Source organism: Atractosteus spatula, chromosome 12 (assembly GCF_055471065.1).
Source record: "Atractosteus spatula isolate fAtrSpa1 chromosome 12, fAtrSpa1.hap1, whole genome shotgun sequence".
Taxonomy (NCBI): Eukaryota; Metazoa; Chordata; class Actinopteri; order Semionotiformes; family Lepisosteidae; genus Atractosteus; species Atractosteus spatula.
The window spans coordinates 36589121-36605479 of record NC_142717.1 but is presented as its reverse complement, the minus strand read 5'-3'; the positions used below and the strand labels follow the sequence as shown (position 1 = coordinate 36605479).

Here is a 16359-nt window from a genome sequence, read left to right as displayed (position 1 = left end):
TATTTAATCACCATGAGCAAGGAACTCAGTAATACCCAGTTAAAATAATAGAACAGCAAACATGGAAGTAATCCAAACAACATTTGATGGCTTATACAGTTTTCTGCTGGGTATCATGTGATTTTTCTGCGTCTTCCTTTGGATTCACCAAATGTGTCAACAGAAAAGGAAAAAAAGACTTCAAGGATAAGTTCAAAGGAACGACCAAACACCCGTGCTGCAAGTGTGCCGGGGGCAGCAGGTGTCCAAGAGCTGGCAGCAATCAGACCCTCCCCCAGTATGCTTCTCTTGGCTATCCTTCGAGAAAATGATTTCACAAATTTGTTCAACACAACAGCTCCTGAAAGTGAGTAGTCGCACAGGATCTGTCTTCTACTCCATTCCCACGCTAATAAACAGCCCTGAAGAGGTGGACAAAGCACTCGTTTCAAGCAGGAGACCACGGTCCTCCTCAAGGGCAATAATTGTCATTTTTACTTTGTGATACCACCCTTGCTTGGAATGAGGTTAGACTACAGTCTCTGCTTTTACACACAGATTTGATGAACGGGTGACCTGTGACATGTCCCATAATCAGCTGTTCTTTATTGTTTGCAGCAAATGCCTACTGTGATAATGGAGTTGTTGAGACCCCATGTTCAGCTCAATCAAATTACTGCTAGTAGATTACGTGTGTGGGTTAAAATACAAAGGCATATATTTAAAACTATACTGTACCTAACTAAAACTGATGCAAATTCAGTTTTACACAATCGCATAGCAATCTGATGTCCTGTTTTCTCTTACTTGGGAAAGACCTGATTAGGAACATGTGAGTCTTGTACTGATGGTGCTACAGAGCTCTGCTTGCCTCAGACAAAAGAAAATCTGTGGTTGTTTGGACCTGAAGAAGTGGGAGAGACACTGTGTTTAAACACAGGACACTTGTGTGTCTGTGTCTTCTGTTAATTGTTGGGGAGAAAATCTGTTGAGTGCCGCTGGAGTGAAGAGCTCAGAGAGGAGAAGGGGTGAGTGAGTTCATGAGTTTAGTGAAGGAGTGAGTGAGTTCATGAGTTTAGTGAAGGAGTGAGTGAGTTCATGAGTTTAGTGGAGGTGGAGAAGTGCTATTTGGTTTTGTCGTGGTAAGTATAAGCAGGATTTCACTGTGTTTTACATTATGTCACCAAGCCCTCATTAACAAACACCAGAGGAATTTTCAGCTTTGCTGAAACTGTGGGTTTAGTATTCCTGGCAATGTGCAACATTGTAAAATGCTCACAGACTTATTTTCACAATTAAATGCTTTTACAATTGGTACCTCATGTAAACACAGTTTTTAACCATGAGGACACTCACACTGATCCAGAAATGAACAAGTGTGATGTGCAATTGATTCCTGTTTAAAACTGCACGATAATGATAATGTACGTTTTAGACAATTGTGCTATTTTGTAATTACGACATAATTGGCTATCTCATAATTAATGTGCTTCCATAATTTTATAATTAGTTTTTAACAAAAACTTTTCATCACATCTTGTGTACATTTCACATCAGTCAGGACCATTTTTATTATCGATAAAACTAGTTTTGTGCTAATTTGTTAATAGATAAAACACAATTACAAAAAGGTGATTTTTATTTTAAATAGCAAAGTAACAATTAACCACAAAAACCCCAACTCTGTTAATTAAAGGCTAGTCTATTATGTAGGAAAATGGAACCTTTATATATAAAGGGCAAATATATGTTTTAAATGTAATCTTAATATACAGGACACATAATTAAAAATAGCAAAATTGGTTTCTACATATACATTTTTCTTAGCAGTACCTCTTTTATATTACTTTTAATAGTGTTTGCAAAGTTTACTGTTGTTCGTATTGCACTATGAAACACTAAGGACTAGTTTCTTACCAGCAGTCTCATTAGTTTCACAAGCTGATGTCAAATTCCTACATTTGAAAGTTTTATGATATAAATTTCCAATTGTTTATAATACTGATTTATTAACAAACTGTAACTTGCTTGCTTTTATGTTAATAGATCTTAAGTGCTCTGAAAAAAAACATAAATTCATAAAAACAATATACCAGCCTGGAGATTTGGGGAAGTTTCTTGTTTACAATGGGCAGATTCTTGCAAGGCATTTCTTTTTAGGAAATGATACACAGCATATACTGTATATAGCGTAATACTGACCAGGGCTCACAATTTCTGAAACGCGATTGCTAGGGATTAAAGTTTTTGAGAGACAATGTTCAGACTGTGCAATTTATTGATTGTAATACATACATTTATTGATTGCAATATTAGTATACAGTACCAAATTATGCCAAAATAATTTTATAATAATAATAATTTTAATAATTTCATTCTGAAGACATAAGAAAGAGCTTTTCTGCTAAACAATTGTTTTTGAGAAGCTGCAGGTAAAGAAAAACGTCAAGAAAGCAATTTCCAGCCTGTTTGCCTATGAACACTGCGCAGTTAGTGTGCAAAGAGGCCCAGCTGGCACTTCGACATCTTTACAATCTGCGTTTAACGTACTGTTGTGGTGGCTGCGCCCAGGCTTGGATAAGAGCTTGGATTCCTGTAACGTCATGGGCTGTACTGGACAGTCTCCTGCTGTTCACTATAATGTCATGGCCCCTCTACTTGTTTTCTGTAAGTTCCCATAAAATGGCTGAGATCGACTGCACATAAGCGCGCCAATGGATTTAAATGTATCAAAAACAGCATGGTATCCTCTGGCCACTGTTGTCCACTCGCTTGTAGGCCCTGCTTGCTTGTAACGAGTGACATCATCCAGACTTTGTTCTAGGTTTTCCCATGAGACGAGCAGTTTGATATTCTAGCTTCCTTTTCACATTTCTACTCTAAGTTAGCGAGAGACGGAACAATACAGCTTCATCTGGAAACTGTACCCCACCCCCCACAGCCTTTTGCCAAGCTCAGACGGATCTGCAGACGCGTCCCAATGATCAGCATGAGAAAACCTCCGCACAATAATGCAGTCTTCACTCCAGTTTGTGCTCTTGAATTCTGAAAGGAAGTTTTTTTCCCGGAAGACACTGTCCATTCTAAAAAGGCATTTCTGTGCACTGTGTAAGCGGCAGTTGTAAGACAGTCCACGCAACTCAACAGTCAAGACAAGGAAAATTGTGTAACAAAACACACCGCCGCCAAGCTACCACTACAGGTACAGCTGAGTCAGCAGATTATGGACAGAAATAGTTTTTATATAAAAGACTTAAATCAAGCAACAGAAAATAGTTGAAATTAAAATCATGACATCACCTCACATAGATTAGCCCAATGATTCTAGATCCAATAAAGAGCATTAATATAAAACAATTAATCAGACACTATTCACTTCTAAACATAAACCCACACAAGGCTAAAACATTCTTCTCATGGGTTTACATCAAAGTTTCTTTCTGTCCCTTACCTCAATTCAATCCTTTTCAATGAAGAAGCTGATTATACACAGGAATTACAAGTTTAGCAGCAGAGTGGTTTGGAAATCTTTTTTTCTCCACTTCATATTTGACGCATTGGATACACAAATCCATTACGAGCTGTCAAAATCAGTGCCTTTTTAATTTTTTTTTTAATGCAAATTCTCAGTTTTGTTCCACGCATTTGATGAGAAAAGCAAAAAAAAAAATACAAGTTATTGAAAGGCAAGTCTCTCACCAGACCCAGCATGAGACACAGATTCATCGTTATATATATTAGAGGACCGTGTGGTAGATTCAGTCAGTTTACCCCCAACAGGGTTCTGAAGCGTTCAATCCAAGAACACAAAATTCAGACTGTGCACGTTTTTAAAACACGCATCGTTGCAAAATCACAGCCCTGCAGGTGACATCACAGTTCATCGGGAGAGGTACCAAACAGAGCTCAGTGTGACGTCAGCCCATCTGAGTCTAAAATCGTCCATCCGTGGAATATGTCACAGTAAGTCCAAAGCTGGAGATGACACTTCACACCGTCAGAAGTCAGAAGTCATTACAGTAGGAGACTCAGCATTTCTGGTCAAGTGCCCCCAGCCCTCACCTTCCCTTTCTATGGAGGCTTCAATAGACCAGATATTTCAGTTCTGAGTAGATGAGGGAGAACATGATGATACAAGCACGGTACAGAATGGCACCACTGCTGAGCAGGGCCCGGGGCATCGTGACCCAGGACTCGGATTTGAAGCTGAAGTAGATAGCGTAAAGAGCCACAGCAAAGAAATGGCCGATCAGTGTCAGCGGTTTGGGAGACAGCCTGGTGAACGAAAGGCAGAGAGTCAAAACAGTATCAACGTACATTCCTTATCTTCACTGACCAAGACATGTGCTCCTTTGTCCTGATGGAGGTGAGCCAGCTGCCTGCAACTCCCAGCTGGCAGCCCACTGAAGCTCAGCAGGTGTGAGCCTGGCCAGTGCCTGGATGGGAGAGCTCCTGGGAAAGCTGAGGGTGCTGCTGGAAGTGGTGTTAGTGGGGCCAGTAGGGGGCGCTCACCCTGTGGTCTGTGTGGGTCCTAATGCCCCGGTATAGTGGCAGGGACACCTTAGTGTAAAAAAGGTCCTTTTCTTGAGATGAGATGTAAAACCAAGATCCTGACTCACCATGGTCATTAGAAAATTCCAGGGCATTTCTCAAAAAGGTGTCCTGGCCAAATTTTCTCCTGGCCTTTACCAACAGTGACCTCCTAATAATCCCCATCTATCAATTGGCTTAATCACTCTGTTCCCTTCCCCTCTGACTTTTTTTTTGGTAATCATGTGTTCACACATATAGTATCTCGAGATCAAATGGAACAGAAACGAAAATATTGCCACTTCACTTTGATACTTACACAGACAGTAAACCGATGGGTCCTGAAATGCACTCCCCACCAAGCCTAAAGTACTGGAAGCAGGCTTTTCTGAGCTGGTGCAGGGAATCTGAAATTACAGAGAGGAAAAATGGATTTGGAGATTGAAAATGAGAATAAATTAAACACACAGAACACGCAGTATGCTGTACTCTGTGCTTAAATATTTGTAAAATCTCCATCTGGTAAAACTTCGGTTAGGTACCTTGAAGTTAGGTATGGCTCTGTGGCTCATCAAAACCACATTTCTGTAGTCATATTTTTGTTCTAACTGTTAACTATTTCAGAAAACGTCTCAGTAATTACTGGTAGTATTTGTAATGAAAATGAATACAGGAAACTTTCAAAAAGCATTGTTTTCTCCCAATAATTAAAGCTGTTGTGTGTTCAAACAAATCAGTTAGATCGCCATTATGATATTAGGGCTTACCCTGTATTAGAGTTTGTTTTTTTCTATCTTGGTAGACCGCATTTTCTTTACTTTTTAAACCTTGATGTTGTTACTATTAAACATGCAGCACTACAGTACTGAGTAAAGTTTATTACAGCCCAGTAATTACAAAGGAAATTACACTGCCTTCCTACGCAAACAAATCACTCTCCTGCTCCTGCATGTTGTTCTTATTCTCTTTCTGCCCATTTCTTTTGTTATCCTTTTCCACATGAAATGCAAGAACTGAAACCGTGACAAGTTAGGGGTCCTCAGAGGTGTATGATGTGCTGTTTCTTTTATTTCACAGCACAACGCTCACATACAGGCTACACTCTGATAACAAGTCTAACACAACGCTCATCTAAAGCTTTCCTGAAGGACACTGAATGCGTAAAGCATAACCCATGACGCCCTGCCACATAAACATGAACTAGGTCATGCCTTTACTAGAGCCCAGCACAGGTCGGATGACCAATAAGATTCAGATGTGCAACCGGATAGCCTCATGTACTCTCCTACCGCACAGTCTGTGAATAAGCAAAGTTTGTCCACAAATGCAGAAAAAGTGGTCAATGAAATTTTCTCAAGAACATGCAAAAGTGTGACTCTAGGACTTGCAGATTTTGAGGTTTTGCTGTATTCTCCAATTTCAGATAAATGACAGCAAAAAGGAGGTCAAATGTGATCTAATCTGCTTCATGTGGATAAAAAGGCAAACGTATTTTGAATCAAATTTTAAATCAAAGATTGTGCTGGGCAGGAAACAGAACACACTTCTTTCCACAAACCAATGTGGGGATCCAGAACAAACTGGGATATTTCTGGATTGCTGGAATATTTACACAAAAAGTAAGGATCTTACATCTAAGAGCAGCAAACACCCCGACAAGTGAGCAATAAGAGCCGAAAGGTCAGCTCTGATCTCTGAGCTTCACATATTCTATCCTCGTATTTCTCATTGCCTCACAAACAACAAACATTCATAGAGATCAAAAGAATTCTGTAAAGAGCAAGACTTAGCCTAGCCATTAAGCAGAATAATTTAAAAAAATAATTTGCTACTAAATAAAAAAACATATAAAAACTTACGACACAACCCCTCTGTGCACGTGAAACACGTACCATATTTCCATAATTTGTTAGAGCTTTACTGATACTTAAGAACCAAATTAAATTCAAAATCTGTAAAAATCAATCAGGAACTACAGGAAAGAAAAGAGAAGGTGTTCTCGAAAAATACAGTACATTAAGTTATTATTATAGATCTATTATCTAAATATGCTAAGCAGGCTTTTACCAGCAGTCTGTTCACTTAAAACTCTGGCTATTTCGCAACACTGGAGCTGCAGTGCCTAGGAAGACGATACTTCATGAAGAAATTTACATATTGGGCATTTCTGTTTTTTATAATATTATATAATAAGTCTGTTTAACTAAATATAAAAAAGTGCATTTATAGCTAACAAGAAAACATTTTATACATACAACAGAAAAATAACTAGACTAACACCTTGATTAACCACTCCACTATGCAACTACCGATCCGGTGAATAGTACAAGAGGCTTAGAAAACAAAATGTCTAGTCCCTGTCAGTGTGCCACCCTGGAGGATTCCTGAGCTGGGTGTGAAAAAGATGCTTCTGGGAAGCACTGTGCTTACTGTCGGTTGCTGCGAAGAGTTCATAAAGAGCCTGTGCGAGCACATTCACAACAAACGAGTGGGACTTCTTCCGGGCCCAGTAGAATGTCTTCTTGGCCTGGGGAAAAACATCAGGCAGGTCAGCTCACATGGGCTGCACTTTCAAAGTCGGCCAGCACACAAAATTAACTGTGAAGGCTAATTACGAAAAACAATCTTGACTTCACGAAGCCAGCAGATTTCTTCTGGATGAACAGTGAAACACAAACCAAAGGACACTACCTGGAAGTGTATTTAAAACCAAAAACAGGAACAGGAAGCACCTCTTCACCCAGAGGGCTGTGGGAGTAGCTAAAGAGCGGCCCACCCTGTCGTCTTTCAAGAAACCACTGGATGAGATCTTCAGATCAATTAACTACTACCGAATGGGCTAGATGGGCCTACTGGCATCTTCTCATTTGTAACCCTTCTTATGTTCTTATCTTCTCAAAGGTAAAGGAATAAATGTCTCTGTTAACATTGCTATATGAAAATACACAAACACAATACAATTCTGTTTTTTTTGTCCAGTGTACCCCTTCTAGCAGCAAGAGCTGTAATATAGTTTGAATTTAAGAATACAGGTACTCACAGGAAATATAGTGTTGAGAGTTTATATAGTAGCTTATCTGTCAAAAATAATGTTAAATAGGGCTTTAAGACATTTTAATTTTATACTTCACTCTTCTTTCGGAATTTTCCAGAACCCTATTTCAGAATCACATTGATGGGGTACAAGCGAATCTTTTAACACGGTTTTTAATACAAAGAAAGGCTCGCAAATGAATATCACTGCCCCTCCTGTACTTGTGTCGGCTGAGCCTAGTGTCTTCCGGAAGAGTCTACTTCTCTCCGACAGCGCGGGCCTCACCTGAAGCATGGCCGCGTCATCGTAAAGGTCGGCAACGTTTTTCAAAAGGCCTCTCCATATCCTGACGTCATTGAGCACAACGCTCATGCCTCCTCCAGTCAGGGGGTGTCTCATATTGTAGGCATCTCCCAGGAGAAGGACTCCTGCAAAATTCAACCAGCCAGAGTCCATTACAGGGTCTTCCGGCATGTGTTGCCATTCCATACAGACACATTCACGGCTGGAGTTCTCAGATTTTGTGTTTTTCCTTTTTTTTTTGTCTGTGACATCCCTGTGATTTCTCACATCAGCCCTTTGAGAGGGGTGTTTTTGCTCACAAAGGGAGAATAGGTTGAGGCAGGAACTTGCCCACCCACTCCCTGGGTTGTTCATCTTGGGACGCCCACTACAAGCCCGGCAGTGATGTGAAGACAGTGCCCCACCAGCTGGGGGAGAGGTGCCCCTCGCTGACAGCACAGAGCTGAATCGTGCGCTGCCACTTAGGGAACCCTGTTCACTCAGCTATGGCCTGACTCAGGCTTGGACACCACTGCCCTGAACAACATCTCCAAACACCATTTCCGAGTGCTGGGTGTGACTGCGGGCAACTTTAAAGAGCTGTATAAAACTCCTGCCCCTGGAACCTTGCTCTGAAGAGCGGTGAAGCTCAAAACTCAAAGCAAGTCTGTTATCTCCATCCAGCCACCCGCTGATATTACAGTTCATTTTAAAACACAAAAAAAGGAAAACAAATGCAGCCAAAGCCGTGAACTGGAGTTTTATGTATGGAGAGACCACTAGTTAGTGGTCCCACCCAACCACAAACTCTCCCAGACAGCAGGTTTGTCCGGAGAACCTCATGGCATCCTTAGGTTTCACTGTACTGTGAGAAAGGAGGAGGATTTGTTTACGTCACCTGGTTTATTCACGGGGGAGGGCGGCAGAAAACTGGCAGGCATGGTCCTCAGCCGATCGCTCTGCAGCGCGTGTAAGAACGGCTCTTTTATGTGCTCTGCGAAGTAAAGAACGGTGAAAGATAAAGGGAAAAGGCGGAGACAAGGCAGCAGTGCAATCGCAGACTAAAACACTGCAAAACAAGCCGGGCTTGAAACGGACAGTCAACAGCACTTCTACGTAAGCACAGGAGTGAAAGACAAAGCCACGCATATTGCATTTCCACTTTCTCAGACTTAACATCTGTTATTTGTTTGTGTTCCCCTTCCCTTATGCCCGTACCTGGAAGCTGTGGGTATATCTTGTCCGTCATGTATTCCCTGAGGTTCTTTGGCATTTCTCCTCTGATATCCACCAAAACCCTGGTTTCAGACGATGAGATCTGGTATATGAGAACTGGGCTGGGGTTGGCCAGAACAAGCTCTGCGTGGTTTGCCTTGAACTGTGGCGAGTTCTGAAAAAGAAAACGCAGCCACTCAGACAAGAGCAGTGTATTACTAGAGACAGCTAGTCTCTCCCTCCCTCTTTTCAGTCCCACAGAGTTACACAGACCAAAACACGCTTTTTGTATAGATGGTCCATGACTCCTTTCTTTCGTTTGCAGTACATACATTTAGGTCATGAGAAATATCAAGGCTTATGAAATAAATGTAGCGAAAAGTGCTTATTGAGTGGATTCGTCACAGTAAGGTCTGGCTCAGCCCGTTTGGCTGAGGGCTGAGCTCCTGGCCAGAGGACGAGGAGGCTGGGACCCCCCTGCAGAGTGAGGAGTGACCAAGGGGCAGCTGCAGAGGGGGAGATGGGGTGAAGGAGGGATGCAAGACACATGAAAAGGGAGGGAGGGAGCAAAGGCTCGAGCATATCAGCTAGATAATTACGTCAGGAATGATTACGAGTTGAGACAGCTAAGGTGAGAGTGAACTTGGCTGCTGTCATCCCTTTTGTTAAAAAGTACATTCACTGCAGAGAATCACAGCTTCTTCTGAATTATCTTCAGTATAGTGTTCACCATTTTCTTTAAAGTAAATGTATTGAACTAGAGGAGACCATCACAATCTGACGGAGCTGCTGAATAACAGTTTTATCGATTTACAAGGGTTATAAACAAGAGAGAGCCGTTTGGTCATTCCAGCTTGTTTGGTTAGTAGTAGTTGATTGATCTAAGGATTTCTGTATTGCCTTGTTTTTTAAGTATACAGTTTGTTCATTTTGCACTTTGTGATGGATGGAAAAGTTTGAAAAGGTCAGCTTTAGATTTTGTTGTTCTTCACTTCTGCAGTTCTCCGACCATCCTCGTATCCTTTTTCACATCCCGAAACCCAGCACATCCTGGAAACCTTTCTTAGAAGATACCTAAATGTTTCTTCGAATTAAGAACTGCTAAACTGTCGTAAAAAGAGGCATTAGGAGTTTTAGCAAACATTTTTAAAGTTAAGAAAACAAGCATAACGTAAAGTTTGTGACAAAGGGTCTAGTTCCAGATAGCGACACAAAATCCTCTTACCTTCATTATGCAACCAACAAAATGAGAGGAGATGTGTACTTTCCCAGAGACTAAGTCTTTCCTAAACTTTGAAAAACAGCCGTCAGCAACAACTGTTAATGCAGAATGAATTTCCTAAAAAAAATAAATTCAAGCATTCATTTTAAAAGTCGTGTCATTCCTCAACTTCAGTCTCATAACTAAGTCACAGGTTGTGCTAGGAGATGTTGCTGTGTGATGTTGCAGTACAGTAGTATTGTAATATACTGTATATAGACAAGCACTAATGATTTATTTATTTCTTTTCAGCTAAGAAGGCGTCTCCACTACAACACCCTACTGAAATACAGTAAACCTGTACCAACTTTAATACAGAATTGGATCATTCAAATTAAATAAGTACAGTACGCATCTCATTTGCATTGCATTAATATTCCATTACTACACAACTAACGAGCTGGATTTACATTATGAAAGATCAAATCACACACACACAAAATCACTGGAAATTACAAGAATAACAGGGAGACCATGATCCAATTCAGTGGTAAATTTTCTACATCAAAAATAAAAACTATAAAAAATCATGCCTCTAGGTTTTTGCAGGTGACAAAAACTATCATAGAAACGATCAATGTACTTGAATACTATGATAGAAAAGTGAAATTTGAGTTTGACAGAAGGCTGTCCTGTGCAGGTGCAAACGGATTTGACTTTGGACATTGTAAGTACAGTAGATTTTGGTGTCTTACTTTGATCTCTCCTGTTTCCTTGTCTTTGTACTGAATTCCTGTGACAGATCCTTCCTCCTCTAGTAGGCTTGTCACCGTGCCTTCAATAAACTTCACACTGAAACAATACAAACCCCAGTTCACAAAGCATTAATGACTCTATATACCCAAAACGCAAAATCTGGCCAACTAGTACCATAAACAAATTCTGTCAAATTGCCCAAAAAAATTAAAATTGAAGGACTGCTAATGCAATGAGCTCTCGAATCTAAAGAATGATTCTTTTCACCTGGTAGTGGAATAGACCTAATTGTTTAGGAATTAAAGAGGATGAAAGCTAAAGATAAAATTGTGCTACGCATTTTCTGATATCATTGAACTACTATGTATACTCCATAGCATACTAAGTATACTTCATTATGAGTCTGAAACAACTGATATAATTGTATTCATATAGCGTCAATTTCATCACTCAATGTAGCAATTTTGTTTATTAGTAAAATGAATTTGCATAAGAAATCAGCAGCTGTTTTCTAATTCCATACATGTCATGTGAAAGACATACAGTATCTTGCCAGCTTTTCATTGGAAACACTGCTTAGTTGATTTATTAAAAGTTATTTTACATACTCAACATTTTGCAAAACAATACAAATAGCAGTATACAAATGTGCAGTACAATGCTTAATAGTCCATATGAGCAAACTGAAAAGGTTTTAACAGTGAGTATGAGCAAACTGAAAAGGTTCTAATTGAATACTTGCATCAGTGTTCCTTTGCCAATGTTTATTGTGGTTAAAAGGAACTGGCATCATTTCCTCATCTCATTTACTGACGCAGGCGTACGGGATGGAATGGCAGTGCGGAAAGTGCTTTCTGGAAACGGACTGCTATTGGCTAGTGTGGCTATTGTGTGTTTTAACCACCTCTGAAGCTGGAAACAAAGCTTGAGCAGGTGTTAAAACATCTTACAGCATACCATCTTACATGGTTTTCCTAACTCCCACATCAGAGAGACTACAGAAACTAAAATTATCCTGCAGCTAGGATCACACCTTTCCCCATCTCTCAACTCATTTTCTTCTAAATTCTCTCTATTCATTGGAGGTTTCATTTCACACCTCTCTTCATCTATCCTGACTTCACACCTCCTGATTGGCCACTCTGTCTGTCCCCTCGCTCCTCCTCTCTCCCAGCCTTTGTTCTCCCGCTACATTACCTTTGCCTACTGCCCTGTCTTTCTCACACCTGAAGAAGGCTCCGCGGCAGAAACGTTGTGTTTTCTTTCTTCTCTTTTCAGCATAGAGTAAACCTATTACTTGTTCCTTTGCAGCCTTCGCATGCTGATGCAGCTGCCCACCTGACCTACAGTATCTTACAGCATGTTCTGCTTCATGGCTTGTAAAGCTTCTTAGATGCTGAACTCTAGATTAAAAGAGCTGAGAGGGACCCATGAGCCCTGGGTGTGTCTATCTGTTCTTGGGCACCAGCATCTGGTTCCTCTGCACGGTAGAGACCCTTACTTTGGCTCCACAGAGGCTGCCCGCCGCAGTCCCATGATGAAGCGTCCGTGGTGGAAAGCTCTCCCGCACTGGATCACGTTCTCCTCCATGGGGTAGGGAATTTCGACCTCGGACTGGCTCTCGATGTCGTGGATGACGTAGCCGTTCACGGTGTGGGCGTCGACCCCTTCAACGCAGCCTGTGGAGCAATAAAGGGGCATCGGGAAAGGCAGCGGGCAGCCTTTTAAACAGACTCCTACAACACAGCAGCAAGGTCCTAACAATATAATAATATCCTTACGCATCTATAGCACTTTCCTGGACACTCCATTCAAAGCACTTTACAGGTAGTGGGGACTCCCTTTGACGACCAGTGTGCAGCCCCACCTGGATGATGCGACGGCAGCTATAGTGCACCAGACCACTCACCACACATCAGCTCTCAGTGGGGAGGAGAGCAGTGTGATGAAGCCAGTTCAGAGGCCATGATTGGTAAAGGCCAATGGGATATTTGGCCAGGACACCGGGGTAACACCCCTACTCTTTTCAAGAAACACCCTGGGACTTTTAATGACCAGGGAGAGTCAGGACCTCGGTTTAAAGTCTCATCTGAAGAATGGTGCCTTTTCTACAGTATAGTGTCCCCGTCACTACACTGGGGCATTGGGACCCACACAGACCACAGGGTGAGCGCCCCCTTCTCTCTAACACCTCTTCCAGCAGCAGCTTTAGTGTTTCCCCAGGAGGTCTCCCATCCAGGTACTGGCCAGGCTCACACCTGCTGAGCTTCAGTGAGTTCTCAGATGTGAGCTGCAGGGTGATATGGCTGCTGGCTATATCAGCTTACAAGATGATCAGTTACACATGTGAAACTGGTCTTCATGTTCTTTACACTCTATATAAGCATTAGCTTTGAATTATACATCGCATTTGTGTCAGTCCTCCTTATGTAAGTTCTCACAGAAAGATGTTTCACTGCAAAACGTGAAGGACAGAAATAGGTAAGAGGCCAAGCAAATCCTTTTTAAGTTTTGTAGCAGTTACATTTAAATCTTTTTATTACTTATATATTAAGACAAAATACTACGTAACGCCATATAGTTTAGCAAGACTAAAAGCATATTTGAAACATCAACTCCAGAAATTATTTTGTTAAAACAATTAAGTTTTAAAACATTCTCCACACACGTTAATTAGAAGCAACTCCTACTGGCTCCTGTCCGCGTACCAGATGGAAAGACAAACAGTTACAGTGGAAATACTTACTGTCCAGTCCCAGCTCCCTCAAGGCGCGGTACCCCCCGGGCTGCAGCAGCTCCCCGACAATCCTGTCCGGCTCCCGCAGGTCCCTCTCGATCACCGTCACCCGTCTGCCGTCCCTGGCGAGCACCGCCGCCAAGGCCGAGCCCAGCACCCCGGCCCCGACAACCACGACGTCCGGGTCCCGAGAGTCGGCGGCCGACCCGCACTCGCTGTCCGGGCAGGTGGAGTCCCCGGCTCCGACGTGCCGCCTCCTCCTCCCCCCTCCGGGACGCGCCCTCTGCTGGATTGATTGGCCGGACAGTTAAGGGACGTCAGTGGAAAATAAGACCAGAGAAGCGTCTCAACAACGAAAAAATAACACTTTTCCACCTTTCATTATTGTCTTTGCGAGGCTCCCCTGTATCGGCGATAAAGATGTGTACGCCAGTTTTGACTTTTTATACTGGCAAGCACATTTAACGTCACCCCAACTATCATTTCAGCGTGGGAAACGTAGAAAACCCAAGCCGAAGTCCGACAACTTGACAGAGGATTTCGAGCTGACCACGAATGCCTGACTATTGCTTACACACGCCTAAAGAAAATATTTTAAAGAGAGATATTTGGTAACGCGTTTCTAATTTCAGCTTGCGCCTGGGCGACCTCATTAAAATCATTAACACCTCGAGAACGGACGGTTCGTGATAAACGCAAAAGAGCTGAAGTACTGTCGTGTCGTGAGTAAATGGTATTAAAATGTTCATAACCATATCCTTTTCACATTTCCACGAAACCCATGTGAAAGACGCTGTAGGACGCGAACATCGGAGAAGCCGAGCCGAGCTGGTTTTGAAAAAAATAACGCTTTTTTAGTTATTATGCACCGTCACAGTCTTGGTCCTGCACTGAAGCTTAATTATTTTCTCAATATACTGTATATATCGATATATTTCTCATATTTTATGTGAGCCGGCAGAAACCAGGTTTCTATTCTAAAGGCATCCTGAGATCTCCCAACTGTGCCAGAGCGGAAAACGACTGGAAAAAGCTCAATGATTCAATTCAGCCGAGATGTAATAAAATCAGGACAAGGGGATTCCTGGGGGAGAGCATCCCTGAGAAGATGCTCTTGAGAAGAGGGGGACCCTCAGTCTGGAAGTGTGTGAAGTCTGAACACCGCAGGTCTTCACTGACAATGCCCCCCAAAAAAGTCCATCTTTTTTAGAAACACAGCCTGGGTGGCGACGACGGACTGCATCTCGCATCACTGTAACCCTCCCTGGCCAGATCTGCTCCTGTCCGACCGGGAAACGTCTTTTGAAACTCAGAAAACCAGCGAAGGGAATCACAACGCGCGTTAAATAACCCACTGCAAAGAAATCGGCGCTTCTGCTTTTAACAGCACCTGGCGGAGGGAGGCATAACTGCCAGGACTGATGGAGATGCTTACCTTTTCAGCCTGGCTGCCGGAGTCCGTGTCCCGTCTGGAGAAGAAGCGGGAGAGCGGCAGGGACGCCAGGATGTCCAGACCCAGGCTGGGCAGCGCCTGTCCGCTGCGGTACCTGGCGTAGGACAGCAGGGAGGCGAGCAAGCAGCAGCCCAGGAAGACCAGCGCGACCTCCTTGTTGGCATAGTACAGGACCGCGTCGCATTTCTTGTAAACGTAGGTGAAGCTGGCGATTCCTAGGAAAGTCCACATCTCTCGTCAACCAAGGGATCGACAACTGAGCGACAACCAAAATAAACGTGCGCTCAGAATAAGTTTTTTTTTGTCAAAAGTGGGGTTAAACGCGTCCCCGAGAGAAACGCATTGAAGGCGGTTATGCTTTCAAGGTTTCAAAGGCAAGGAGTCCGTTCTGGGCAACCGGTACCAAAATCTGAAATGTGTTTTTTTTTTTCTTTTAGTGAATGAATCTGGTCGTCATCGCCGAAAAGACGCCGGATCAGCTCCTATTTTGGACTCAGGACACCAGTGTGAGAAGAAATGAAGCCACGGAGATAATGGTTAAAATATTGCCCGGCTGTCTTCTAAATAATAAAAATAATGATCATTTCTGTTGTTCTTATAAAAATGATATTAAAGAAATAATACGTCCCCAAATGTCCTCCGATATTCAGTATTTATATCATTAGTACTAAAAAAAAACAGACTTGAATAACCCAGCTCTTAAATAAATTGTAGTTCTTTCCCGAAGACCGTCACAGACAACTGTGCAACTGTAACATGAAAAGTGAGTTTATATTTTTTTTCTGATGGTGACCAGAATAGTTGCAACCTAGCCGGCGTGTCACTCTCGTGGGATGCTGAATATCTTATGATAATGAGGCGTCTATGCTAATGAGCCGCGTGCCCGGACCGCGCTCTTCCCCGCCCCTTTCTCCATCGCAGTACCCAATCAGAGGCCGCAGAGCGGTGAGCAGAGCTCACGCTATCTGGCCATTGGCCAATCCGGTCCTGCCGGTGGCCGAGCTGACAGTCAGGTTTGCTCTAGTCTGATGTGACGTCATGGGGCAGGTGGGCCCGCGTCAGACGCCAGTGTCGTCCCCCTGTGCAGTACAGGCGGGTCTGTCAGCCGAGGACGGCTGGAGCGACCGGGTGCAGCATCACCTCGCTTCCTAGAACCTGCCTGACAAAGTGTT

General features: G+C 42.7%; 1 protein-coding gene across 1 annotated transcript; it reads right to left on the bottom strand.

Moving 5' to 3' along the window:
- Positions 1 to 3574: 3574 nt before the first annotated feature.
- Positions 3575 to 15974, bottom strand: sqlea (squalene epoxidase a). Its single transcript, XM_088929157.1, has 11 exons — positions 15170 to 15974; positions 13744 to 14020; positions 12499 to 12676; positions 10997 to 11093; positions 10266 to 10379; positions 9044 to 9215; positions 8724 to 8819; positions 7829 to 7971; positions 6940 to 7036; positions 4829 to 4916; positions 3575 to 4254 (listed from the first exon to the last, which is right to left on the bottom strand). Exons 1-11 carry the CDS (start codon positions 15416 to 15418, stop codon positions 4062 to 4064), a joined length of 1704 nt encoding a protein of 567 aa, XP_088785283.1. The 5' UTR covers positions 15419 to 15974; the 3' UTR covers positions 3575 to 4061.
- Positions 15975 to 16359: the final 385 nt, after the last annotated feature.

Excerpts from the sequence above, each read along its gene's own strand:
- sqlea (XM_088929157.1), bottom strand. The coding sequence starts at position 15,418 with ATGTGGACTTTCCTAGGAATCGCCAGCTTCACCTACGTTTACAAGAAA. Across the intron at positions 11,094-12,498 it reads GCAGCCTCTGTGGAGCCAAA|TGTGAAGTTTATTGAAGGCA; the intron begins GTAAGGGTCTCT and ends GTATTGTTTCAG. Across the intron at positions 7,972-8,723 it reads CTCCCCCGTGAATAAACCAG|GAGTCCTTCTCCTGGGAGAT; the intron begins GTGACGTAAACA and ends TGAATTTTGCAG.